The following is a 26964-nucleotide window of genomic DNA, read 5'->3' on the forward strand; positions in this document are numbered from 1 at the left end:
CGTGGCTACGTCAAAGGTTTCAAAAGAAAGATTAAAACGATATAATGGGGAAAAACCTCCAAGAAAAATTATAAATCTACCTTGGTTACAAATATACCCTTTGTGAAGCAGCACAGAGTCAGAAAGTTTACACATATGTAAATGTTTGTGTGGTATCTCTTGGCTCACTCTCAGGTCTCTATATAATAGAAAAAAAATCACACACAAGGAAAAAATCGGTGCTAAACCTTGAGGGATTTTAGGATAAGAATTCTAAAATTAACTGAAAAATTAATAAAAATGTTTTAAATGAGAAAATTAACCAACGTTTAAATGTGTCTGTTATTTTTGTGTTCAATACTGAACACATATTTCCATCTGGAGGAGCAGCACAGATTCAGAGCTATAATAACCTGCCAAGAACACCATGAAGATCTGAATTAACTTCCTTCTTACTGAATGAAGGCCTAAGTTAGACATGAAGTCGAAAATTCCCCAAGTTGACAGCCTTCTAGGTTGCATTTTACCAAAGTTCCATAGCCCTGTATTGCTTTCGGAGAAAACTATGCTGAAGGATAAACAAGAAGGGCTTTCAAAACAGGTATTTGGTATTTCCAGTGATGCATCACAGTTTAAAAAAAGAATAACAGTAGAGACAGACGAGCATGAAACATTTCACTGGTGTTTTAGTCAAACCCTGTCAAGATAGTGAGCTTCCAGCATTTACACCGATGTTGCAAGGTGCAGCAGTGATCTGCAAGGTCTCCAGAGCAGGAGAAAGCAGCTACTTCAGCAAGTTGTAAATGAAGTTAAATGGGTCAACAGTGTAATATATTTTAACTCATACTAAACTGCACCACAGACAGGATGAGCAACATACCTGCTTGGGAAGTTATTAACAGTGACAAAATTTATCAAGGGCTAAACTCTGCCCATCAGAATATATATGTTTATATATTTCCCCTAATATAAATGTGAATTCTCAGTGTGTTAGGAGCTAAAATATATCCTTTGAGGACGTGTTGCCAGTTCCTGAAAGGCCAGGCACCGATAATGGTGATTCTCTACTTAAACTGATTTTCAGTGAACTAAAAATATGTCACCAAAAACCCATTTGCCCAGAGAAGTTCTAAGATACTTTAGATTTTTTTTTTTTTTTCTTTCAAACACTGCTTTTTCAATCAACAGTTCACAAAAAAAAGTCTAGGATAAATACCAAGGTGACATTCAGCTCAGCATGCCCATAGCATTTGGCTGGGAATTCATCCAGAGAAATGAACCAGTGCCTACACCCAGAGGTGCTGCCCAAAGTTTTGCACGTTGCGTGTCAATGACTTCATGCAATAAATGACTTCATCGGCACTCAACAGATGAGTTTTGGGTATTCTTTATAAGAAAATGTAATAAGCCATGAGTGAAAGGTTTCATGGCAAGTGCCTGGGCTTTATGCTCATCTCTGTGAAATGCTGAAGCTGAACAATGGTCCTTCTCCCAAGAGGAGCCACAGGCAGGTGGTGTGTGGGTTTTCCAACTCTCCATGTCTGGCCTACACTATAGCTATCAAGACTTCTGATCCTCCTTAATATTTTAGTCTTAACAGTGGAAAATGTCCCTAGGATCTCTAAAAAAAAAGTACTAAAGTCTACAGGTTTATGATAACTTTTCATCCTAAGCTCATTTTGGGCATGATATTGGAGATTTCATAGAATCACCAAGGTTGGAAAAGACCTCCAAGATCATGCATTCCCACCATCCACCTATATTTCCCCACTAACCATGTTCCTCAGTACAACATCTCATTCTGCTCTGTCCAAATGATACTTGAACATTCATGTCCTTCAGAAAAAAAAAAATACTAATTAGCATCTCACTTGGCTTTCCTGATTCATTCATTCATTCATTTGTGTTTGACTAGAGCATATAGCACTGAAGAGCACACAGTTACCTTCAAAAGCCACATCATCAGTGAAGAAAGTATGGCAGCTCTACATAAACTGATCAAAAGGTTCATTTCATCTTTGGTAAAACTTGCAACAGCTTCTCAATCTTGATTTCTTTAGTTTCAGTTTCTAATCATGGATCAAATCTGACCTTTTACTCCTCGATTAAAAAATCCATCATTGAAAATTCAGTTTTCAATTTGGCTACTTCAGGACCTTAATGAAATTATCCCCCAGCAAACTGACTGAACTTTCTAAGTCACCCTCTACAATGCACATTGTTTCAACACTGTAATTATCCACACAGAAAACTTCATATTTAAAGATTTCCCAATTTATCTCCACCTTCCTTGACACCACACCCTGGGAGATGGACCCCTTCTGCAGAGGGGCCTCACCCAGACGCTCCCCCTATTGCAAGCAGCTCCAGAAATCCACAAAAATGGGCTTTTATCTGCCTGAAAAGCTTTCTGAAGAGCTGCCTGGACTTCCTCTACTCAATACTAATTGGCAATGTGCTCTAACACACTTTGAAAGGCTTTTGACCTCAGTCTTGCTTATAATTGCCCTTTTTGCTCATCTCCCTGAGTTCTCCCATCCCCTTCCCTCCTCCTCTCCTGTTACCATCACCTTGCACAGATGCTGGCTCTCTCCCCACCATGAACAAGGATGAGGGCATGGAGGGGATGTGCCCCACTCACTGCACCTATGTCCTCCCCTGCTGTCACAGAGTCCCCCGAAGCCAGTGCCCTGCAAGGTACTGCCTGTGTCTATCTGACTCACAGGCACTGCCGCAATCAATATGATGAATAATAATATCATAAAAATAGGTCATTCCTCTTCCTAATTCAATTACCTGACTGCAGCTTAATCTTTATTCAGAACTGTCAGCCTTAACCAAGTGGCCAGGTGCCAACAGGATCAGCAGCGCCACTGCTAGCTATGAATATTGACAGGGAAAAGAAACCTGAGAAATGGCACAACTGAAGTCATACACAAGCAGAGTTGGGCAGGTGGATGCAAACATCTCATCAGCCACCAATGGCATCTGAAGGACACAAGGATGCAAGATTTGCTGGCTGCACAATTAGTGCAAGTTCTCCAATTGCCATCTTCTCAACCCACTGAATATGCAATCCAAACAATAACCTTCCTGGCGCAGAGCTGCTTGAGAATCCAGCACTTTGAAAACACAAACAGCAATCCTTGCCCTCTAGGCTTCTGCCACTACAATAACGCTTCTTGGAAAGGTTTAGAAGCATGGTTAAGGAGGTATAAACTTGTTTCCAACACATTACTAAAGATACAGGAATTGGAATAATGCTGGATGCAAATCCAAAGAAACACAGCAGGAACATCAGTAGGGTTGAATGGTGACTTTCCACATACGATGCCATTTCCAATGAACCATCATGGTCCCAAAGGAAAGCAAAATGGAAGGTATGAAATAAAAAACCATACATGCCTGAGAAAATTTTTTAAACCTCTGAAAGTGCTTGTGTACTCTAAGATCAGAAGGCTGTTCATTATGCAGATTTAAAGGCCTATAAACAGCTGGTAGTCCCGTCACTGAAGTAATTACATTACGGTTTTTGAGATTTAAATCCAGTTATTTGAACATTGTTTCTATTCAGTTCGTCACAGTGGGATCTCTAATTTGTTCGACACAGTCAACAGTAGAGTAGTCTATCTTGGACTAATTAGCACACTTGAAATGTAGCAGTACGCATTACCCAGCACAAAGGCTAACACAAGAGTTGCAGGTTCTTTGCCTTCAAAGTGCTCTTGTGACGATAATGTCTTCTGTGGGATAAATATTTCTGTTTTTCTAAGATTACCTTCAGTATTTTGTAAGGTCTCGTTCATGAATTACAGTTAAAAATGGTAAACAACTTGGATTTCGGTGCTTTTTTGAGGATGAGAAGGTAAACGCAAGCCGCACAGATGTTGGTATTTATACGGAAATGAAGCTGAATGCCAGCTCTTTCGTTCTCCTCCAAGAAACTCCAAGTTGTAACAACACTGCCAAGACGTTGGAAAACTGTGATATCCAATAATTTCATGTTATTAATAAAGACATTCTAGGCTGATAAAGCAATCTCTCTGAAGGTCGTGGCTCTTTGCTTTGGGTGACATCGATATAAAAGATGCGAGTCAGGAGTGAAGTAACAACCTTATTTTGGAGAGATTCACCAAAACAGGGGTGAATTTATGAAGTGCAGAAGGGAAACATCTCAGGCTGCACTTCCACCCCCATTTAAGCCCAAGAAAGAGCTGGCTGCTGTCTGATGGGGCAGTTCCACCTTGACTGCTTTCCGCATAGGCTGCACATGGGGAACTGAGCCAGGAAATGTCTTCCAGGGGTGGAAAATGAATGGGATAACTGATGTTACTGACGATGCTTGTGGTGTGTCTGCTGCAGTGTGCTGCCGTGTGAGCATCTTGAAAGTAGTCAGAAACACACCTCCTGCCCAGCCACTAATAATGTGCCTATAATCAGTGCTTGGGGTCACTCCATTGGGTTCAGTGGAAATGACACTCCTCAGACAACAAGCTGTTATGAAATAGATCTCTGGAAAATGCAGGAGGGTGTGCTGGCAGCGAGCCCTCACAGCCATAAAGGCCTCTCCACACATCCCAGAGATGAGAGAAAAGAGGAAGCCATCAGATGGAAAAGCAGCTGCAGGATCACACCCCGAGGCGTAGGGCTGCCATCAGTGCTGCGCTGTGTACTTAAGCACACTTCCAGGTCATCATTTGACTCTCCTGGGTTCTTAATTTCAAATGGTGTTTCAAAACTGTGAAAGAGCAGATTGCTTCCGAGACAAAGACGCCTGCAGGTGGGCTGGATTTGGCAGGACTTTTCAGATGAGCAGGAAAGAGGAGCATCAGCAATAGCACCAACTAAAATACCAGAGGCCGTGAGGAGGTGGCAAAGCCACTGTCCTGCATGCTCAGAAGCATTTGGTGCCCAGTTCCTGTGACTTCTAAGGACTGCTGACATCTAACAGCTGCTTGGGCTGCATTAACACCACCTAGGTCACAGCCATCAACCTGTGCCCCCAGCTTGGTCTGGTGTCACAGCTGCTCCTGGACCACAACCGATTTACAAGCAGTGTACCCAGAGATGGATATGGCATTCAGGACTGCCTGTCCACTTCTCATCTCAGTAAACAGAACTGTACTTGCATTTGTTATCTAGACTACAGCTGCATTCTCCTTCATTTCCTTTCATTTTCTTATTTTAAACTTATTCCAAAGCCCTTCATCGCTTTTAAGGCACATTTTACATGCTAAAATGGCTTTCAGATAATACGGAATAAGGATGATAACAAATGATAACTTCCCCTCCTTTCTACCCGCAGGACAGGCAGAAGGGAACATGAGGGCCATGACCCCCGTGGGACAGAGTGCCATCAGCAGAGACATCAGCAGGACACAGGCAGCCAGCACCCTTGGTGAGCATACGAGGGAATCCCTTGGCTCTTCTGCGAGAGGAAGCATGGCCAAAACAGTTCAGGAACATCTGCACTAAACAAAGATCCCATACGCTGGGACTCATTAGTGATACTAATCCTTCTGCACAATAGCATCCACGAGGAGAAGTCCTAAAATACCAATTGTCAGGACTCAGAGCAAATTAAATATGCTCTGAACACTCCGACACAGCCCTCTGAACTGCAGCCCACACAGTTGTGCTTTATCAGCGATCTAGGATTTACAGCATTAATTACAGTTATGCTCCAACAACAGACTTGTGACACTTCTGTCATTACAAAAATATTAAGATCTTACAAATAGGAAATTACACTTGGCTACGTGAAGGCAGATGAGTTATGGAAACCAAAGATTCTCTTTAGACAAATTTATCTTTAATGACCAACCACTAAGAGAAGGAAATAGTAATTTACTTGAATGATTAATGAATATATTTCAATATTATGCTTTTATTGCTCATTAAACAAGCATAAAAATTAATCATCGTTTAAGAAGAGAGAGGTTTAACCTTTCAACTTTTTGTCTCACAAAGTGTTTACAGAGCGGTTTGGGGGGTTTTTCAAGATGACAACCAAAGAAAGAGATATTTGCCACTTCTTCTGAGTAGAATGACAAACTCTTCCCAGAGAGGGGGCTCGGCTGGGCTGGCACAGAGCCCCACACCGACTGCAGCTGAGCAGCGCATCCCCGAGCCATTCGAATCCAAAGTAATTACCTGGGATAATTGAAGTGCTGAATGAACTGTAGCAACTCTTTAAAATGTACTTCATCTTCTCTGCTTTGTTTACATGTGCTTATTTAGCTCTTACTATAAATCCCATTATGCATGTAAGATAGGTTCCATCACATGACAGCAAATGGCATACATGTAGCGATAGAAAATAATATTCCCCCGATATAAAGCACGCCAAGGGAAACAAAATAGTTTCGAGGGGTTCAAGCAGAGCTGATGTAGTCTTAAAGACTACGAAGTTGTGGAGTTTCATCACTTCCTCATTGAAAGACTTGGCAGGTGTTGCCAGTCATTGCAAATCGTTTGCCTATCATCATCTTTTAGATCACTCAGGGGGATTTTTCCTTGATTATGCTTTGTCAGAAGAAGAGATGAAGACAACCTTAACCGTAATGTGGCTATTCAATGTTTTCAAATGTTATATTTTTCAGTAGAATAACGTGGCTTCAAACAGGCACAAGTTTAAGTCCAAAAAGTAATTTAAATGATGTTTTTTCATTAGTTAACTGAATTAAGGAAAATCCAGATGGTAATTAAAAAAAAAAAGAAAAAAAGTGTGTGCGATTTGTTTACCACATTGTGCTTAGGTAAGACTTACAGGGATGCTATTGTGAGAGAGCTGCTGGATAATGAGGGCAGTAAAACAGCCTAATCATTCTGAAATTGCAGAGTTTAGATGCATCAGTTTACGCCTTGCATCCAGCTGCTGAGCAGACAAGCCCACCTTCACCAGCTCACTGCTGAGGGCTTCACGAGTCACGTGGTGAGACTACACATGATGCTGCAAAGACCCAAACACCACCCATCCTCCTACCTGAGACTCCCCACATCAGCCCTTCTGTGAGCTGTGATAGGTACAAAACGTCAATGATGCCTGTCTGCAATGAGTAGCAACTTGTATCATGCTGAAGAACACAGCTGTTCCTGATAATGACAAAATGTGGCCAAGAAAGGCCGCCATGGACCAGAGAAAACCTTCTGTCCACTAATCCTATCTTTATTATTCAGAGACTTCATTCTCTGATTACCACGGCAGACACTGGGAATAGGAGCAGCACGTTTCACCTTTGTTCCCATCAATACAGAAACATCAGGCACGTATCAATGTTCCAAGAACAGCTACAGCCCCATTGCTGGTCACAACACAACTTACCGCTGAGTGGGTCAGGAACAGTGTATTGCTTTTTTCTGTTTGAAGTGGATGCTGAGGAAAGCCTGCGGGGTGTGCTCACGGGTGCATCGCTCTGCTGGGCTTTCCTCTGCTGCACCATATGTTCCAGTTTCTTCAGCCTTTCTTGCGAACGGGAAATGAACTGAGGCTTATGGATTTCTAGTGCTTCCTAAATAAAACAGAGAAAACACTCTGTTTTAGAAAAAGGAGGAAAAAAATGGTGGTATTCATCTAGCTGGGTTCAGTAAGAGATTCCCAATGAGTATCATCCCTTGTTTGTACAAAAGCTCACGAACTGCCTTCCTATCTGCCTTTGCTCCCTTTCATTGTTGGAAAGGTGCTTTGGCATGTACGTTTCTTCGTCAGGTAAAAGGGAATATTTCTGGGGAAAAAAAAAAAAAAAACACTTCAAGAAGATTTATCTGAGAGGTTTTGAATTACATATTTTCATGCTATCCATATTCATGTTCTTGATATTGTGCCTATTTCTTTGTCTCACCACATCCCTGAAGTAGCTCGTCACTGTCTGTTCACAAACTTTTCCATTTACTTAGGTTACCATGCAGATACTTCTGTGGATGATCCAGAAGGATCGTGTTTTCCAGACAAAGTTTGGGAATGTCTCAGTACAGAGAACAGGAACAAAGGTTTGTCTGCAACATGCACTGGACCAGGAGGAAAGCATGTCTGCTGCTGGGGCTTGCTGCAATCCTGGATCCCAGCCATGAGTAGGGCAGCCCCAACTAGTCTCAGCAACTAAGGAAAGTGACCAAAATTCACCAGAAAGGAGAACAACGAAGGAAAAGCCAACTTCTACCCGCAGCCAGTTCCCAGGAAGCAACAATCATCCAGGAAAATAAATCTCTCATAGCCCACACTAACACCAACGCTAAAAACAAAGGGGTATTTTACCTTCAGTGTCAGCGGGGATGGTGAACCCTTCTCAGGCTTGGAGCCAACATCTGGCTCCACGAGCACGCTGTGTGTCCCACAAGTGACACTTGGCCAGCAAGCTGAGGATAGGGCTTCCTGGCTGGCGTGTGCCTGCTCCTCCTCTTTCGCGTGCTGCTCCATTTTGCCACTTGAACCACAGGACTGGCAATCACCTTCAAGGGATTTAAAAGTTCATTAAGAGTGCGCGGTTAATTTTTTATTGAATTCTCCACCTCATTAGACAGAGAGGGCAATTTCAGAAATAAGAATGCCGAGGTATTATTAATAGGCCTCATTAAGCAGAATAGACCAAACCTAATCATAGGTGCTACTCGCTGCCTTGTGACACCCAGAGTATCTTTCACATTAAGCCAGACATCGCACAGAGGTGTAATTACACCGCTCTGATGCTCAGCTCCGTTTGCTGGTAGCCACCTCCCAAAAGCAAGACACTTTTAACGCAGTTACATCACAGGAAGCAGAGGACATCACTCTGCAGCTCACGGTTTACTTCAATTTATTGCACAAACTGCATGAAATAACATATTGTTGTAGGCCTTAATCACACATCATTTTCCTTGGGCTGTACTGAGGCTTCCATAAACCCTACTCTTGTTTTCGCTTTGATGATAAGATGGTTTGCTTTATATCACTTCTACATTTTCATTAGCTAGTGGAATGGCTCCATGAAGAAAACTAATAAACCAAGGCTTAATATGCATTATAGCACCTTATTATGAAAGCTGTCAATTCGCAAAGTCCCGAACATTGATTTTCCATGCTTAGAATTAGGCCTTATTGCTCTACGACTGATACTTTCTGTAAGAGTTAGAGCCAAAAGAGGGAATGAACTCAAAAAGCAGACAGTTGACAAGCTGAAAAAAAGTGACAGAATTAGACATAATCAAAAATAACAAATTAACTTCGGAAAAGGTCCATATGCACTATTTTGAAAAGTCACACTGGAGTACTTCTTCCTTGCCAAATAATTTGATTTCTAGAACTAAACATCTGGGAATAAAGCCCATTACTGTTTTATTTCAATTTTTGGTTACAATCAGCTTAAAGTATTTTCCTCTTTATGACATATTGTACATATTATATTGTACTTAAAAAAAAAAAAGTTAAAATAATCTGTTTGGGGTACATCTGCCTTATAAGAGCTTGAGCTGCTCTTCCTCTCTAATATTGTTCTTGTTAACATAACTCATCTTGGAAAAAAAAAGTTGAAACCTGTGACATGAAAATTAAGCTGCTCAATAAGTCTAGTTTTTTCAGAGGTGTCAATTAACTTTAACAGCTCTGAGTGGATGCTCCACTTTCATAAAACGAAGTCACTTCCAGCTAATGAAATGGCACGGTTTAATTTCTGGCACCAAAAGCAGAGCATCAGCTGCTCTCACCTAAATAGGTGTTACATTTAGTAGCTTTATAGTCAATAATGGAAATGGTTTCCCTACCTGCCTTCGAAACAACCACTGCCAACAACAACAGCACAAATCTACCTATAACCTGCATCAGCTGTCTTCTGCAAAACTCCATGCATGAATTCAACTACTCGTGCCATCTCCATTTTCACTCTTTGAGTAAACATGAGAAGATAGTGCTGAATTCGAAGAAAGTATGTTTTAAGTGCTGGAATCTTGCTGATAAGCAATTGTGAAACCTTTTTCTTTCCATGAAAATCTCTCCAAATAAGATATTTCACGCTATGACTGTGCCCCAGATAGTTCAGGCTGTTGTATCACAGCAAAAAATAAAAGGAGATTGCAGAATTAAAACCAAACAAGGTTGTAAAATAACCTCACGGTGTTTCTTCATTGGGCTGAGAATGACTGGCACAGCAGTTGTAATGATTTCTCAGGATTTTCTTGAATCTACTCACAAAGTAAACCCATCTTTTTCATTTTCATTTTGTTTTCTATTAACCATAGCAATGTATACAGTTTGATTAGTTGATGTGATCTCTTGCTAGATGACTCATACTCAGTACTTAAAGCTGGACAAAAATGGTCTGACTTTCCATTATTTCACTTTTTTTCTTTGAGACTGATCTCATCTTATTATTGAAACCATATTCCTAAAAACCACAGTAGGATTTGTACCTTACTTTTTAGGAGCTGGTTTTGCCTGTGAACTTTTTCTTCTAAGAGGACTCTCGATGAAGCTTTTATACTGCACGTACAGTTGGAGATGGGCATTTTTGGTTTCAGGACACCCTGGACTTGGATCTCTTTGGATGCAGAGGTGCCTTTGGAGGGATCACTCCTTTTTGGTGAGCCATCAATAGCAGCTGTGGCTGCTTCTCCCAGCGCTGTGCCCAGAAAAGAGGCAGAGGCTGTTTTGCTTCTCCTGCTCATGGTGTACTGCTTCTTCTGGCTTCCAGACAGCATTTGCTTTCCTGTGAAAAACAAGGAAAAAAAAATAATCTATAGCATGGGAACATTATTATTTTCAGCCTTCTGTTCCTCATCATTTTTATTTCCAGCAAAACGGTTTTCAGACATATATTTTAAAAGTTGTAACTGATACAAACATTGCTGTGACTGCCACACAGCTGTACTGCAACAGAACGTTACTGATAGAAATAATCAGAAGATACTTCATAAAACTAAGCTGCTATTCTAAGCAATATATATTCACTCTGATGGAGAGTGTGGAAGGAGTGAAGGCATTTCTAATACAAACGTATGACACGTGACTTTCTCCTGCTTCTTATTCACTGGACAGAAAGATGTTAGCTCAGTTATACCTGGTCAAAACTGGGTACAATTTTGGCTGTGAGGAGAGCACAGGTTCACGTGTTTTGAGGCCTCCGTAGTGTGGCGGCTGCCTCACAAGCACCACCCATCTCCCACATGTTTAAGTCCACCTCCTACCTCTGTAGAAAGCCATGGCAGAAACTAGCAGAAAGGTCCAATGTGTACAAGACATGCTTTCTCCTGCAGTAGTTTTCATGAGAACGATGTTGAACGGCAGCTACAACTGCAGGACTCTGCCATGCCTAAAGCAACAGAACTCACCAGGTAAGTTCTATGCTACACATACCCTAAAAGATGATTCAAACAGACCACCACTACTGCCAGCAGAACCCTAGAAAACTGAAAGCATGGGCACATGAACACACAGAAGTGTCCAGAATAGGAAAAAAACAGAATTCAGGAAAGGAAATGCAAAGAACTGGGGACAGCTTGGAAAGGGCAGCAGGATCAACAAGTGGGAGGAAGACAAAAAAAGCAGATGGGAACTGTTCTGTGTTCTTATAGAGTACTCCCAGAGGTCCCTGAATGGTCCCACACAACTGTGCATGCAGCGTAAGTGCTCTTGTTTTTTAATGCTGTGCAAAAATTGCTTATGGTCTGTCCTAATCACAGGCTGGCTGGAGACTTGAAGATTTATGTAGAAGGAAATGACTGATAGTTATTAAAAAATTAGTGAAACAAGGCAACTGAGAGGTTTGAGAAATGCAAGAAAAAAACAACAACCCAACAACCAACTGCTTTTAGGTCTAACCATAAAAACAAACCAACCAGGCAGGGATTGTACAGTCCTTAGGCAGTAAACTTCTGGTGTTCAGTGACAAACACTTTTTTAAAGTGGCTACATAATTCCTTCCTCCTCTGACTCATTCTCAACGGCTTCTACTCTCTAAACATTCCTTCCTTATGTCTTGACCGAGACAGAAGGAAGATTACTTCTATCTTTGTCCTGATCCATCCCATGAGAAAGGATGAAGTGGCACATTACGTTAGACCCCTCCCTATCATCATTAAGTAGTATTAAATCCTGCTAGTGAGATGCAGGGTGTTTTCAAACTACTTCTCTATCCTTAATCTAATTCTGATAGGTAATAAATTATCTTTGCCACAGTTTCCTACGCATTGCAAAGGTCTGAATAACTCATTCTTCATTCTTGTCTTCCTGCATTTTTGGGAAAACCAAAGACATTATGGTACAGCAGCTAGTCCTTTCCCTCACCATGAAGATCACAAAAGTCTTCAGTGTAATTTTACACTTCCTTCTGTCAACTCAACTGCCAGTACAGGGAAGAGCCAACTTCTCAAGGGAGTCTCTAGTGGGGGATCCTAGAAGATCAGCATGGGCAGAAAAATTAACTTTTTTCTAATTAAATTCGTTGAGATGAACTCCATCCTAATCAATTTCACAGCCAAACAGAAAATCTGGTCAAAGCAAGGAAGGGCACACCCAGCTCCCAGACTCTAATCTAGCATCTAAGGTCTCCTTCTCGCTGGTATAACTGATTTTTCTCCTTGCTTTTCACACGCTGCAACTATTTGCCTTCTCTGTTGTCAAACCTCATCTCTCTTCTCTCAGATGAAAATAGTTTTGATGCAAATACAACAAACCAAAAGCACTCAGCTCTGTACAGACCCTCAGCTGGAGCTCACACACATGCAGTGCTTTCTTCTCCCATTCCCTGACTGGCCCTGTACTTGCACTTACAAACTGTGTTTCTGCAAATGTTTCGTGACATACAGAGGGAAAAGACATTGAGACAGATTAATGGTGTGATGGGCACCAAGGAGCATTTGTGGCAAGAGGTAGAAGCAGGCAGCATGGTAGGAGAAGATGAAGAAAGCAGCAGGTAGCATTAAGTAACTGCAGAGCAGCAGAGAAGGAAGTCTTTTCACAAAGGCAGCCAAGATACCAGAAATAGGGGGGTGGAGAGGGCAGCCGAGCCACAGAAAGAACTTGAATGGAAAACAGATTATCTCTTTAAATCATCTTTTAAATTAAAATTGTTTATTGGCCAGCAGAAAGCAAAGAGGAAAAGAAAAAAAAAAGGGGGGGGTTGGGGAAGCAGAAAAGAGTTTCTGCTCATCCAAAACAGCATCACAGTAGGAGATCGTTCGCTTTCATATCTAGCAACGGTCTGTACAACAAATGTGTGTGTTGTGAACCCAGACAGCTTCTTCACTGTGAGACAGCAAGCACGGCTGTGTTTCCCTTGTATTGGTCATTTGCTGCTACTGGCACCACAAAATGCCAGGGTGGATTGCTGGGGCTTGCAATGGTCTTGCAATTGCAGCATGGGCTGCAAGGTGCCAAAAAACAGAGCCTGGACAAAAGCTGGGTGCCTCCCCTATGTAACGTCTTAGAACATCGATCTGAGCAAAACTTTCTATTGCCTGGAGCGCTCATTTGCCATTTATCCCTAACCACCAGACTAGCTGCTTGTGCGTTGGCTGCCGAGTGCAAGCTCTGTAACTTTCAGGAACAGGGAATTAAGCCCCAGGAATTTTCTTACATATAGTGCAAGTGGAGGCAGCCTTCTCTTCTGCACTGCACCCCTTCCCTGCTAAAGGAAGGTCTGGGGGTTCTCTGCAAAGACTTGGATTAGGAAAGGGAATGCAGGTTGAACAAAAACAGGAACGTGGTCAGAAATTACACAGAGGTGATGGCTGCTTCTGAGCACTTTGTGGTACCCAAAGGATGTCTACAAATGAATTTTAAAAGATTCCTTGAGAAATTCTACTGTAAATACGTATCGCTTTCCGAATGAAAATAGCCTACCTTAGATCCTCTACAAATATTACAACTAAATCTTAACTGTTAGATTAGATTAGAAAAACACAGTAGGTTTCTTGTGGTTAATTAAGGCAATCAGAAAAGGCGCGGCTTGTTCTCGTTTGACATTGAAGATAATCAGATAAATCACAGAACCAGTTTGGTAAAACCTTTCCTCTAACTCTCTCTTGAATTAACCTTTCAGTTCAAAAGGTGCACCCAGGTGCCCTCAATTCCCAGGAAAACACAGCAAAGCAACACAGACAGTTGGGCTCTGAGGACAGCTCCGCCATCCTCAAATCAGCTGTCAGTTACCTAAACTAACAAATGCAGAAGCAAATAATATTGAGGAAAAAGAAAAAAAAAAAAGAAAAGGCAAAGGTACTGAAAGGTAAGATCACAGAATTTCACTCTGTACATTCGGGATCCGTTTTTAATATACTGTGTGGGGAATTAGGGCTGTTACTCTCATTAAGACTATCTGGAATCATATATCTAAATCCCCACGCAGCAAACTGGAAATATATCTTCCCCTCTGAGGATAGCTAGAATTGCAACTGGATGACTAGTAATATATGTTTTTTCTATTATCCCAACTGAAGAAAGACTTTAAAACTGACGAACAAAGACATGCAAGCATAATGCTGTGGGAGATACAAGAGAAGAGAACTTGAGGAAAGGGAAAGCACAATGACTCCGTTAGTAAAGCTCTGTGAGTACACATCCTAGTTCAAAAAGTTCAACTGCTTATAGGAGAAAGAGCAACCAAACCAGGACTGCATTTGGAGGGGAGTCATTTTTGCCTCCATGCAAGGAACAAAGAGGCAATGGTTCAATTCTAGGGCAACAACTCTGAAAATCGTTTGATATTGGAGGAGTTAATAAATATTCTGTAAAACCAAGGGTAGGGTTTTCTGTTGGTGGTGCTGCTTTTTTATTTTTATTTTTTAAGAATCCTTGACCTCTGAATAAAATGAGCATATTGTTTTACTGTACAGTATCTCTTTACATTTTCCTCCCTTCAGGGGGTTTCGCTAACAGGAAGTGACCTCGTATTACAGCAGGTTAAACTTGCCTTTCCTTGGAAGCATTGTCCATTCAGGGAAACATACACTTTTCCATTGTTACTACATACTTTTTTCTCCTTCCACATTGCAGCAGGATAAAGCAGCTTTTCATACTTTCATATAACACTCGTCCCAGTATTTCAGTGTGGATTTTTAACAGTTCAATGACAAAATACTTATTTGAAATGGCCAGAGCTCATTTTAGCAGATGCACAACGCCACAAACCCTCCATGACCACCAAGCGAGCCTGACAAGAGGGGGTTGCCAAAGGAGACTCACAGTGATGATTCCCTACGCTTCTTTAATGAGCTCAGACATCACCACTACCAGCAGGCTCTACATTATAGACCACCTACTGTTCCTTTTCTTTTTTATTAATGAAATCCCAAACCTGGGCTGCTGAGAAATCCCTGACCCCTCTGATGGGAGCTGACAATGCCAACAACCCAAGCAGAGAGCAGAAGCAATTCGTGTATCTTAAATAGAAGAAACTTACACCATTTCTAAGATACAGTCCCAGGGATGAATAGGCATAGGCTGTACAAGCAATAATCCAAAATCCAAACCAAGATTCCCAGTGACAAGGACTGATGACTCAATTCCTGCCATGTATCAAGTATTACCATTGCTAAGTTGTACGATCTCAGATATAAGTAAACAGACTGCATCATTTCAGCAGGATCCTAACATAGAAAAATGGAAACAGTGAGAGCAATGACAGTATTATTAGTTATTTCAGTGTTTGTCAAGACATGGAAGATAGGGAGAATAATTTATCGTTCAGATCACTGCTGAGGAAGGGACATCACTTTTAATCAGTCAACAAGATGCAGTCAGCAAGGAATGCTACAAATTCATATATTTTGACTAAAATTTCTGCTGACCAGCAGTGAGACCTGTGTCCCAAACTGCCTTGTGATGTTTATTAAATGACTTGTTTGCAAGAGGCAGTGTCAGGACCGTTCAGCATTAACATTCATGGAAACTATCTGAGTTGCAAAAAATCCTGACAAAACTGTAGCCGTGCCCACGCTTCCTAATCAAAATGTAGCACTTAATGAGGTCTTGGATTATCACTCAATAGCGATCTGAGGCTGGATCCTGAAAGACAGGGCTGGCTCTTGTCCTCAGCAGCAATACCGGACCTGTCAAGACCCAAAGTCAAGGCAACACTGCAAGCTGAATCGAAGAGCATCAGCCACACTGTCATTCTCTGTTAACATCACTGTACCTGTGTTAACGTATCTTCAAACAGCCCTGTCCAACTGGGATGAGGCTTCATTATCTCAGCTATATCAGTAGCTAAAAGCCTAGATAAAAAAATTATCACTAACAAACAAGGTTATCAGTTGCTTCTAGTGGGATTGTTTGGAGAACAGAATTGCTCTCTACAACTCCCTGAAAGGAGGTTGTGGCGAGGTGGGGGTCAGCCTATTCTCCCAGGTAACAGCAATAGGAAGAGGGGGATTGGCCTCAAGTAACACCAGGGGAGGTTCAGGTTGGCTATCAGGAAAACTTTTTTCTTTGAAATAATGGTCAGAGAAGGTAACAGGCTGCCCAGAGAGGTGGTGTAGTCACTGACCCTGGGGGTGTTCAAGAAACTTCAAGGCCAGGCTGCATGGGACTTTGAGCAACCTGGGCTAGAGGGAGGTGTCCCTGCCTATAAGAGGGGGTTGGAACTACATGATCTTAATTAGTCCCTTCCAACCCAAACCATTCTATGATTCTACGAAATGTTTAGATGTGGTACTGAGGGACATGGTTTAGCAGGTTGTAGGTGGACAGTTGGACTAGATGTGCTTCGAGGTCTTTTTCAACCTTGGTGATTCTAAGGTTCTGTGATTGTCTTCTAGTTGTTTCCTTTGGATTTTTAAAATAGCTGTGGACATATTTCTCAGAAGATGCTTTCGGTTTTTGCAAAAATCAATATCTGACGGCAGAAAGTTGCAATCATTTAAAAGAGAAAGCATACCAAATGTGCCTATGAGCTACTAGGCTTCCAATCTATAACCAATTCAAAGTAAGAAGAGTCTCTTGATGTCAAGAAACACCCTGTTTACAGAAGGCTTTTGGCAAAATTAGTGCAGCGTAACACTTGGCTTCAGAGCAAAGAATCCCAAAATGCAGCTCATCAATGACACCTAGCAAGAAGCCCCTCTCCGGTGACCACCAAATTATTTTCTCAGAACACTTTACAAATATTCCATCAGTCTTCACCCTCAGTGTTAAGTAAGGGGATGTCACTTTAAATATGGAGCTAATACACAGCAGTGTGGTGTTTAGGACAGGATGTGACGCACTGATTCCTACGGCGCACGGAGAAGCTTGGTGGAACAAGAGCGTAATTTGTAATGACTACAGCAGCCAAAAGGAAACGTTCCTGCCTGGCACCTGCAGGAGATCATCTTACACTCTGAATCATGAGAGTGTGTGATTGCTGCAGAATATTTCAGTGGCCAGGAAATAATCCACCCACATTTTTTTATTCAACCGCTTGCACCAGTGCGTTACCAACACCCAGCTGGTCGAGACCAGTGTTTGTACACTTTGCTCACATTTTTCCCCTTTGCTTCCTATGTCCTGGGACAGGATTAAAAGAAAAATGTTCCCTTTTCATTAAATCGCTCATAATATGGAGGTTAGTCAAGAACCTGATAATTATTTTCTCACTGAAGAAAATCAGTCTTAGATTTTACACTCACGCAATGAATCATTATTATTCTTGTCATGTCTTTTTGGCCGTGCTACCTCAAACACTTCCAGACAACTGGTCCTTAGATGGAGAGGATCTCTGTCCACACTGTTAATAATCGGGGGAGCCACTTATTGCAAATACTTCAAAATTTGCTGCCGTACTTATGAGACATTGTCTGTAAAATCCACACAAGAAATTCTCAGAGGTAGACATCCACATTTCGATTTCAAGGACGTCATCTTAGAAGCTATCACGTGATTGTATTGACTCCATTGTAGTGACTCCATGAGTAATCTGTTGCACTGTCACTTTAAAGAAAGACATTCAGGCTGATTCACAGGGTTTAAATGGTGATTTGCAGGGTGAGAAACGTATCAACCACTTGGTATTCTCATCATGTCAAAGACACCTAGTTGTTCAGCTCCTTCTGATAATTTACCACAGCCAGCCTGAGCCAAGCATTCATTTTGCAGACTGCAGAAGAGTTGCACCTACTTTAAAACAAGCATGAAGGGGAAAATTAGGTCCTTTACTCCAGTGGTGTAACGCAGTCACTGAATCCACCCTTTTTTTTTAAATAAATTATTATTTTTAACGCTTTTAGTATCCAGACCTCCACTGGCTGTCCTGAGCACTGACAAGGGACTTGTCCACTCTAAATTCTTTCACTTCAAATTGTCTCATGCTTTTACCAACTGTGACAGCTCAAAGACAGAAATGATTCCTTCTTGTCTACCCGGAACAGTGGGCAAAGATCAAATCTTTAACTTTCATATACCAAAACGAGGAGAGCTTAACTTCAATTTGGGTTATCAGCAAACAGTGTGATTGCCTTTGGGAAAATAATGTTAATTTATCATTTTCATCTCTGGAAATTCTGTTCATAATATCATTAATAGGGCAGGTGTCCTCCTGTTTTCAAGGGAAATGATGTCATTTCTGTCCAATAGGTTGACTGATACCTCCCAATAATATTAAACTGAGCCTTTAATCAGCAAAAGACATGCTTCCTGAAGGTGGGCAGCTCCTTCAACTCCTGTCAAATTATCTCATGCTCATGCATTCAAGCAAGTAGGGTGGAGAAGCCACAGTAAAATAAGAGCCACAAGAAAAAACAACAATAAAAGAAAAAACACAACTACTCCCACAAGACAATGGCTACATGTTGACTAAAACCACAGAAAAAAGAAATTAAAGAATAATTTGCTCCATAGAAAACTGTAAGTGCTCTAGTAATAGCCAGGGTCACTGTGAGGTCTAATGAACCACCACTGAAGTGCCAGTCCTGTCACTGAAAGCAAGCCTGGGGCAGCTTGGGCTTACACAGCTCTGAGCCTCAACTTGCCCTCTTGCTTGCATCTATGGTCTGTGTGTCCAACAACAGATTCATTTCCATGCAGCAAGGCAGAAGGCCACACCACTCCTCTGAATACTTGAGTTACTCTAAACAAGCGGAGCAAGAAAGAATACCCACCTACTGATCCCTTGTTTTTCCTCCCATACACAACAAGTCTCATATCCCTCCTTTTGCCACACCAGATGATGGTGCAACTGATGCTTGAAACGAGGACTGAAGAGTATAGGGGTATATACTCAGGTACTATACTTAGGAGTATAGTAGACATATATAAAATATATATAGTAGACCCTCCTAGACATGAATAAAGAATCTCTAAGGTAAGAAGGGGCAGCTGCCATTAGCCCATTACACAGGCTGGGGGCTGTGCTCGACGCACCTTCTATACTCACTGATAACTCAGGACTGCCAATTCCTCATGGAACTGACCGAGCCCTCAATTTCTCAGCATCTGATACAGTATGCTAAGGTCACACAGCAGCGTGACACAGATCCAGTGACACAAAACGTCTAGACTAAAGAAAATTGACAACCTCCACCGTTTTAAATGTATACCAGATGAAGTGAAACATCAAAGGAGCCCCTTCTAATGGGCTTTTTGGCATGTGGTCCTTTGTTCTTAACAAGTCAGCACCAGCTGCTGTGTCCATAATGCCAAGTCAGTAATGTCCCTGGCCAGATTCTCGGCTGATGTAAATCAGCGTAGCTCCTCTGAAGGCAGCTTTTTCTATTGGTTGACATCAGCCAAGGATCCGACTCCTCATGTTTAGCAGGTGTGTGCCAAAGTAAAATCTGCTGTGCCATATTTCACATTTCTCCTGTCCTTACCATCACTACTGCTGTGCATATTCTCAGGCTGAAGAATTAATTAGCATCATCTGTGTAGCTCCTCAAGTTTCTACACAATAAATTCCATACTGTATGGAACAGCTTTCATCTAATTATATCATGTTTTATATATATAATACATATATACATGCATACATACTATTCTCATATTCTAGGCTACTGTATGTTAACTTGCCTATAAACAGAAGGTCAGGTGAGAACACCAGGCAGGCTGAATTCATTCATTACAGCACTTCAATTTATATTTAATAATTGAAAGTAAATACTTCTAATATCTTTGGTTTTAAGACTGCTTACATTAGCCCATTCTGATTACTGTGAGTGCATATTAGTTTAAAGGTGACCTCCAAATATTTTCCCAATATACAGATGTCTCAAATACCAGAGGATTTCAATGTGTTTTTCAAACTAAAACATTATTTTGCAGGCAGTATCATATTGAAATCCCACAGTACCCACTGTTCTGATTGCACTCCAATAAAAGTATATATGCACACACATACAGACAGACACGGGCACAATACGAAAAGTTTAAAGTAGCTCTTGAAACCTAATTAAAATTTAGTTACTGCCTTCTTAGCATATATGCTGATGGCTTCAGTAACAGTTAATAGAACTCCTACTTAAGAAGGAAAGACAACTTTATAACTGTCTAGGCCCCTCAACAATGCAAAATGCCAGTTCCCATCTCAGTTTACCCATCCATTGTCTTGTACTGCTTTAATTAAATCATGCTTTCAAGACACCTCTTTGTAACTCTGCTGAACAAATATAAACTACAATACAATAGTAGCTCTCACTTTTGTCTCGTTCACTGATTTAAATGCATTTTCTCCATCTCGAGTGCTATCTGTCACCACTACTCCATATCCTAATTCTGCAGGAGAAGAGATGCTGGTAGTGCAGCCCCTGTGAGACCCCTCCGTGCCCAGCACTTAGTGCTGCTGTCATAACAGCCCATTGCATCACATTCACCTCCAAACGCTGACTCGTGAGCACATCATAATCCTCATTTCCCTACTTTGGGGTAACCTCCATACGCGATGAGTGCTGTATTCTCCATGTTTTTGACATCTCAGCATAGGGTGTGACAGCCAGTGCAACATCTATCGACTCAACTGGATTTAAATTTATCTCTACCACAGCTATTCTTCCTTAATAACTCTGCACAGCAGCCTTGGGCATGCCAACAGAAGAAAAACACAGGTGCAGGCATTATAAGAGTCGAAGTGCTAGCAGAAATCATTTCAGTTTGTAACAAAGCCGAGGTTTGTGAAGGTGCTTGGGCATCAAGATGTTTGATCTGAGCTTAAACAGATAAATGTAGATGTTGGTTTTTATAATCTTACATAGTACAATGATGATTTTATCTAGTCAAGAGGTCGAAATGAATTTAAATGCGTCCTTTTTCCTTCTCTTCGCCCCCTTTTAATAATTCAGCCCGGCGTCAAGTACGTAATACACTGTAAAAGATGAATAGAAAACTAGATATTCACGTGGAGCACGTTCTTCATGAAGGATAGGTAAGAAATTAAGATTAAAAACACTCCTGTCTTTCACAGAAACAAGACTAATCTTTTCATTTTTTAACTTACCTTGTATTTATGAGACATCAACTGCAGACAGTAAAGGAAATTGCCACATTGACCTAAAAGCAGTGTTAGCAAGTTCTGACAGCTTGTTAAAAGCTGTGACCGAAGGCTGGGAGATCCACATCGATTGCCTGTGACATGGACCTCACAGAGCCTGGCCAAGGCTTATGCTCAGCTGTATCTCTCCGAGGTGGCTCTTAGGGCTCTAAGTGGGAACATTTCACATTAGTATGTACACGTTCCTTAAGCTGCCCAAGAGAGTTAGATCTCGACCCCTCACTAAAATTGAATGCGATCACATCTTATGACTGCATGTCTTTCCACATCTGAAGACTGACTTCACACAAAATATGAATTTTCCAGCACTTACAGTCCAATTTCTTGCCAGAAGCAAAGTATCCGAAGCAATCGAGCCAACAGAAGATACAATCCATAGTGGTGAAATCACAAGGCCATAATCAGTCCTTGGGATGACGTAGCATGAGACATGGCTTTGGATGTTAACTGAGACCGGGACTTTTGGATTTCTAAGTGTAACTACCATCCATGAGCAAAGCCCAAGATTTACATTTCTTAATATTCCTAAAATATCCTTTTCATATGTGGCAAACTGTGGAAATATATACATCTGGAGATTATCTGGCTCAATCTCCTACTGAAAGTATGGCCTTGGATTAGGTTATCCAGGGCCATGTAAAGCCAAGTCCAGAATGCTTGGATTAGAACATGAAATGGTATGAGTAATACCACAAGAGTCACCGTTGCTTTAGTGAAGTCACATAAAAAATTGGGAAAAGGCACACCAAAGAGGCCATGACTCAACTGGCTCCATAGGAAAGAGCAAAGCTGGGCCCTGTAAAACAGAAGTATGTGGGTACTCATCCCTCCACAGGTACTGGCAAGACAGACTATAAATTCTTGAAACTACATTTACAGACTTCATATAGAAAAGTCTAGCCTTGAATGTAACTGTTCTATTCTTTGGCCATGGTGATATTATTACTACTTTTATTTCTGCTGGCAGGAATCTGTTGCCTACAGCTGCAAACTAATATAAACTCAAACTTTCTGGGTTACCAGAAATGCGACAAAGAGCTCTCTGCAGTTCCTTCATCCACGAGATAATTACATTAAAGTATTAACATGGTGTCAAAAGTTGTTTGTTGCTTCTTCTTCTCCAGTTTTCCTTCTTCTTAAGCATTTCATTTCACAGATATTTAATTGCATAAACATATGATAGACCTTAATACAAATAGATATGAGCTAGTAAATATTGGAGGAAAAATGTATAAAAAGAGTTGGGAATCTGTAGTGGTATAAAGGACTTTGCTGATGGGGTAGTTACTTCATTGTAGTCATAAAACATTATCATGCAATACAGGTCCTGTGGTTTTAAGCTGAATATGCAGAAGTTCCACAGCACAGAACAGGGAGGCAAGTGCCCCATTATAGCTTTGTTTCTCTCAATATTTAAAGCTAGCCTAGGAAAAAAAAAAAAAAAGCCAGCAAACAACACAAACAAGAAAGGTGACAGGCTGTAGGACTGTACCAGATTTGCACGAGAATGGAACACTGGATCCAATAGATCCCTTCTGTCCCTCACTCCGCAGATTTTGGAACTATGGCAAACTCCATTTTTCATTTTCTCCCAGGTTAAAGTCATACCAATTGCCTTTCATTTTAATGAGCAACGTGGATGTCTCATGAATTTAACTGGGTTTGTTATGATATGTCGCATTTAATGGCTGACAGCTACACAAGAGCTCATTACTTTTGGGATCCTGGTGAGAAAGACTGCTGTTTTTTAGCATTATACTGGCTGTTTATAACATTTCACACAGGAAAGTTGTAGTAAGCAGATAAACACCTTCTTATACATTACAAGAGGTCTGATCAAGAGAAATATATCTCTTTACATTCTACATTATTGCTTATACAAATGGTGGAAGCAGTTAGAGGAGGTAACACTTCCCATGTTTATTAACACCTGTATTCTTGTGCATACAAATGGTGGAAGTTGCTTTTAAAAAAGCAATATTTCTCAGCCAGTTACCTCACTTACTTCCTTTATCCAGTAAAACTAGGGAGCTGTGAGCAATCCCATTTCACTTTCTAATTACTTCTAGTAAAAGTCATCCTTCATGGCCACCACTGCATTGCCAAGCCCATGAGAAATCTCAATACCATTCTAACCCTTGTTTTTTTGTGACATAACACAGAGACCTTGCATGGCATTGAATAAAGCCTCAGGAAGGCGTTGTTATTTTAAATTAGGCTACTATACAATGAAGTCTGTCTGTGGAAGACCCTGGCCCTGCCAATAGTTTTCTTACTGGTGAAGCAGGAAGCCTCTGAGTAAAGCACTGCCTTCTCACCATTTGTGCCTTGATAATTGCAAGAGCAGCAAGCGTAGAAATAACAGCAAGGTGCAAAGGGACAGAGCAGAACATGTTTTGCACCTTGCTCTCATCCATCAGAGAGCACGCAGTTCCTCATCTTTCTCTCTTTTTTTTTTTTTTTTCATTTATAAACTGGGAAGATGAAGTTATAAATGAAGCTTAGGAAACAGCTTATGTCATATATGTGCCCTTAGATCAAAAAGGACATACAAGTACAAGGTAATTGCAATTAAATATAGCCCAAGGTCACAGGATGTAAGGGAGGTACGTTCTAACCTTAGCACGTTTGGTAATAACCAGACTCGCTCATTGACATTCTTCCCATCCACACTGCCTTCCTGGTGAGTCAATAAACTCAGCTGTGGTTATTCAACTGCACTGTAACACAGCTGCTGCAGCCCAGTGCAGTGGAAGCTACACCATTCTGGGCACAGAGCAATCCCCACCATCACCGTCCCGAGAGCAACATTGGGAAGAAAATACTGAGTTTGCAAAAGGCTTGGAGATCTTTGGAACAAATGTGCTGGACTTTTGCAAAACATTCACTTTGCTTATAGAGGCCAAGGTTTATTACTGTGACCTTTCTAAATAGTAAATCTGATCATTTTCAGTAGTAAGGAGCACAAAACCAAGCTCAGTGCAGCCGTCTCATTCTTAATCTCACATCTTGAACTTCAGCACTCCTGCAAAGAAAGTATTTTTGGGGCTAAACACTTGCACGTTGCTGAGAGGAAAATAAATAATTCACACTATAAAAGGTTAAAAAAAAAAAGGAGTTTCCTATTGTGAACACAGGCAAAGCTTTCTCTGTCACCTGGTGAGCAGCACGCATCACTAGCATGGCAGATATATTCACGGTAGTCCTGGAGTTGTGAATGTCTGTGCTGTGTTCTGACTCAACATGCCTTTGCAGAAGCAAAGATTACTGTTACCCACTCATGTAAAATCACTGTGGTGGGTCTGGTCCAGCCTGAATGCTGCTCCACCAGCTGAGACTTATGGAAATGACTTACCTGCCTCGCCACTTGAATTAGAAAGATGGAGAGAAAACGTAGCACGATAGCTGCCAAACTGCTTATCATCACTTTGCTCTGTCGTCGTCGTGCTGTTAGGTCCTTTGGGTCCATGCCCAGATGCTGGAAGTTCAGAGGCACAGGCTCTCGTCAAAGGGCATTGAGTAACCAAAGAGCCTTCCTTTGTTCTCTGTTTATTAATTACATTACGTTCTCTTAAATGTGCGCTCCTGTTTGTTCTGCGTGGAGTCTTCTTTTCTCTCAGGAGCTTTATCTGAAGTATCTTCTCTATTGACTCTCCATTACCTATACCATCTACTCCATCTGCTGTTAATCTGGACGAACTACAATTTATATTGAAGGACAACGCCGATCTATAAATTTTTTGGCATTTAATTCGAGGTCGGTCGAGGCACACGTTGAGCGACTTGTCTATGTAATAGATGGTATTTGGACACTGCTGAGAAACGTGTAGGCGGACAGATGAGATGAACGAAGGTGGCACTTTCCCCCTCCCATCGCTGCTTTGAAGACCCCCACTGCTGTTCTCCCCGCTTCTGCAGCTGAAAAACCTCTCACACAGCTCTTTACTTAACTTTGAGCAATGAGAAACCCCCGATGGAGCGACTTCGGGGTTTGCTTGGTCAGGTGAAAGTCGGTGGCGGAGAGCAGCGGGGATCTCACTCGAGGTGGGGGGCACAGCATGGGGCTCCGGCACAGCCCTGGGTCCCCACGTTGGGTCACTGGAGCCCGCAGCGACACGCCGGGCTGTAATAGTTATGGAGGCAAAACCCTTCCGCTTTCGACGCTGTTTTCCATCTGCGATGGGACAGCCCAGTGGAGAGGTGGTATCATCTAAGGATGAGTGAATTGCTAATCGGCTGGCAAGCACCGCAGATGTGCTGTTAATGTTTACTGAACCTTCATTAGCCAAAGATTGCTTTGTGAGGCAAGCGCTGGGCTGGGGGGTCACTGCCTGCATCAGCAAAGCGGACCGCTTTTCTTTCAATTTATTCTCATCAATCATCTGTGAAATGACTATTGGCAAAATCAGTTTTCTATTTGTTGATGACAGAGATTCCTGAAAATGAAAAGACTCAAGTTATCAACATATTCTATCATAACATATGTAACTATTCATCATCCATCACACAAGACATTTTTGTTCAAGATCTCTCGTTAAATTTTCGTTTCATAGAATGGCCTGGGTTGAAAAGGACCACAATGCTCATGCAGTTCCAACCCCCTGCTATGTGCAGGGTCGCCAGCCAGCAGACCAGGCTGCCCAGAGCCACATCCAGCCTGGCCTTGAATGCCTCCAGGGATGGGGCATCCAAACTTTTATACTACTATATTTATACTACTTCCCCCACCAGTCTTAAAGCACGCATTCTTGAAGTCAGCTCTGAACTGCCAGGGAGGCTCCAGTGAATATTTTATCCAGTGTAAAAATGCATGTGAGTTAAAAATGCGCATCCTATACCATTGATTGCAGTATTTAACCCATCGCTGCAATTGGGATTTGGGGCTGCTATGTTTTTTAGAAATTGACACATTGAAAGCATGGACAGTTTCATTATGGCCTGCTTGGCCTTTAAATGCATTCGAGTGAGTTACAGACCATTAGCCTGAAGGTTCATGTGTGCCATCACGTGCTGCAGAGAGCACATGGGCATCAGTCATTGATGCTTTACGACCTCACCAGTAAAAAAAAAAACATGGAAAAACTTCCCCATGGTCCCTCTGATTAATGTGGTATTATTTCCAAAAAGTGCTGCAAGCACAATTTTAATTCATCAGTTCCTTCTTGCTCATCAAATGCAAAACCACATTGTCCGCATTGGATTGACTGTGGTCCACATTCACGTTTCTGACCATGGCAGTAAACATCTTGACAGACCATACGTTGCTTCATCTGATGGGACAAAAGTGGTGCTTTTATGTTAAAACTATTTAACAGGGAGTAAACCCGAGTTTAAAATCTCCTGCTATTACCACCCACAAAGCTCGTCACATAGGTGATATGCAATAAAGCATCTCTTTGCTGCTCTAAGTTGGCTGATCAGATTGCTTCTGCCCCAGGTTCCTAGATTTTGCAATCCTGAGAGATAAAATGCCCACCGAATTGTCATGCAAAATCTGAGGATTTGCTCTGTAATGAAAGTTCATTCAATTTAATTTAGAGTTTAGGTCCCATTTGCTAGCCTG

The 26964-nt window shown here is 41.5% G+C and overlaps 1 protein-coding gene across 3 annotated transcripts in view; it reads right to left on the minus strand.

Moving 5' to 3' along the window:
* C10orf90 (C10orf90 homolog) overlaps positions 1–26964 on the minus strand; it is a 63423-nt gene that overhangs the window by 4411 nt on the left and 32048 nt on the right. For 2 of the 3 annotated variants that reach the window (XM_040702801.2, XM_046943086.1), the window contains exons 3-6: positions 24757–25837; positions 10365–10655; positions 8234–8427; positions 7304–7490 (exon numbers count right to left, since the gene is read on the minus strand). In XM_040702801.2, the coding sequence (XP_040558735.1) occupies positions 7304–7490; positions 8234–8427; positions 10365–10655; positions 24757–25837 (1753 nt within the window). Of the gene's footprint in view, positions 1–7303; positions 7491–8233; positions 8428–10359; positions 10656–24756; positions 25838–26964 lie in introns of those variants that run through there. The other variant, XM_040702803.2, reaches the window with a different exon arrangement.

This window comes from Gallus gallus, chromosome 6 (assembly GCF_016699485.2).
Source record: "Gallus gallus isolate bGalGal1 chromosome 6, bGalGal1.mat.broiler.GRCg7b, whole genome shotgun sequence".
NCBI classification, from domain to species: Eukaryota; Metazoa; Chordata; class Aves; order Galliformes; family Phasianidae; genus Gallus; species Gallus gallus.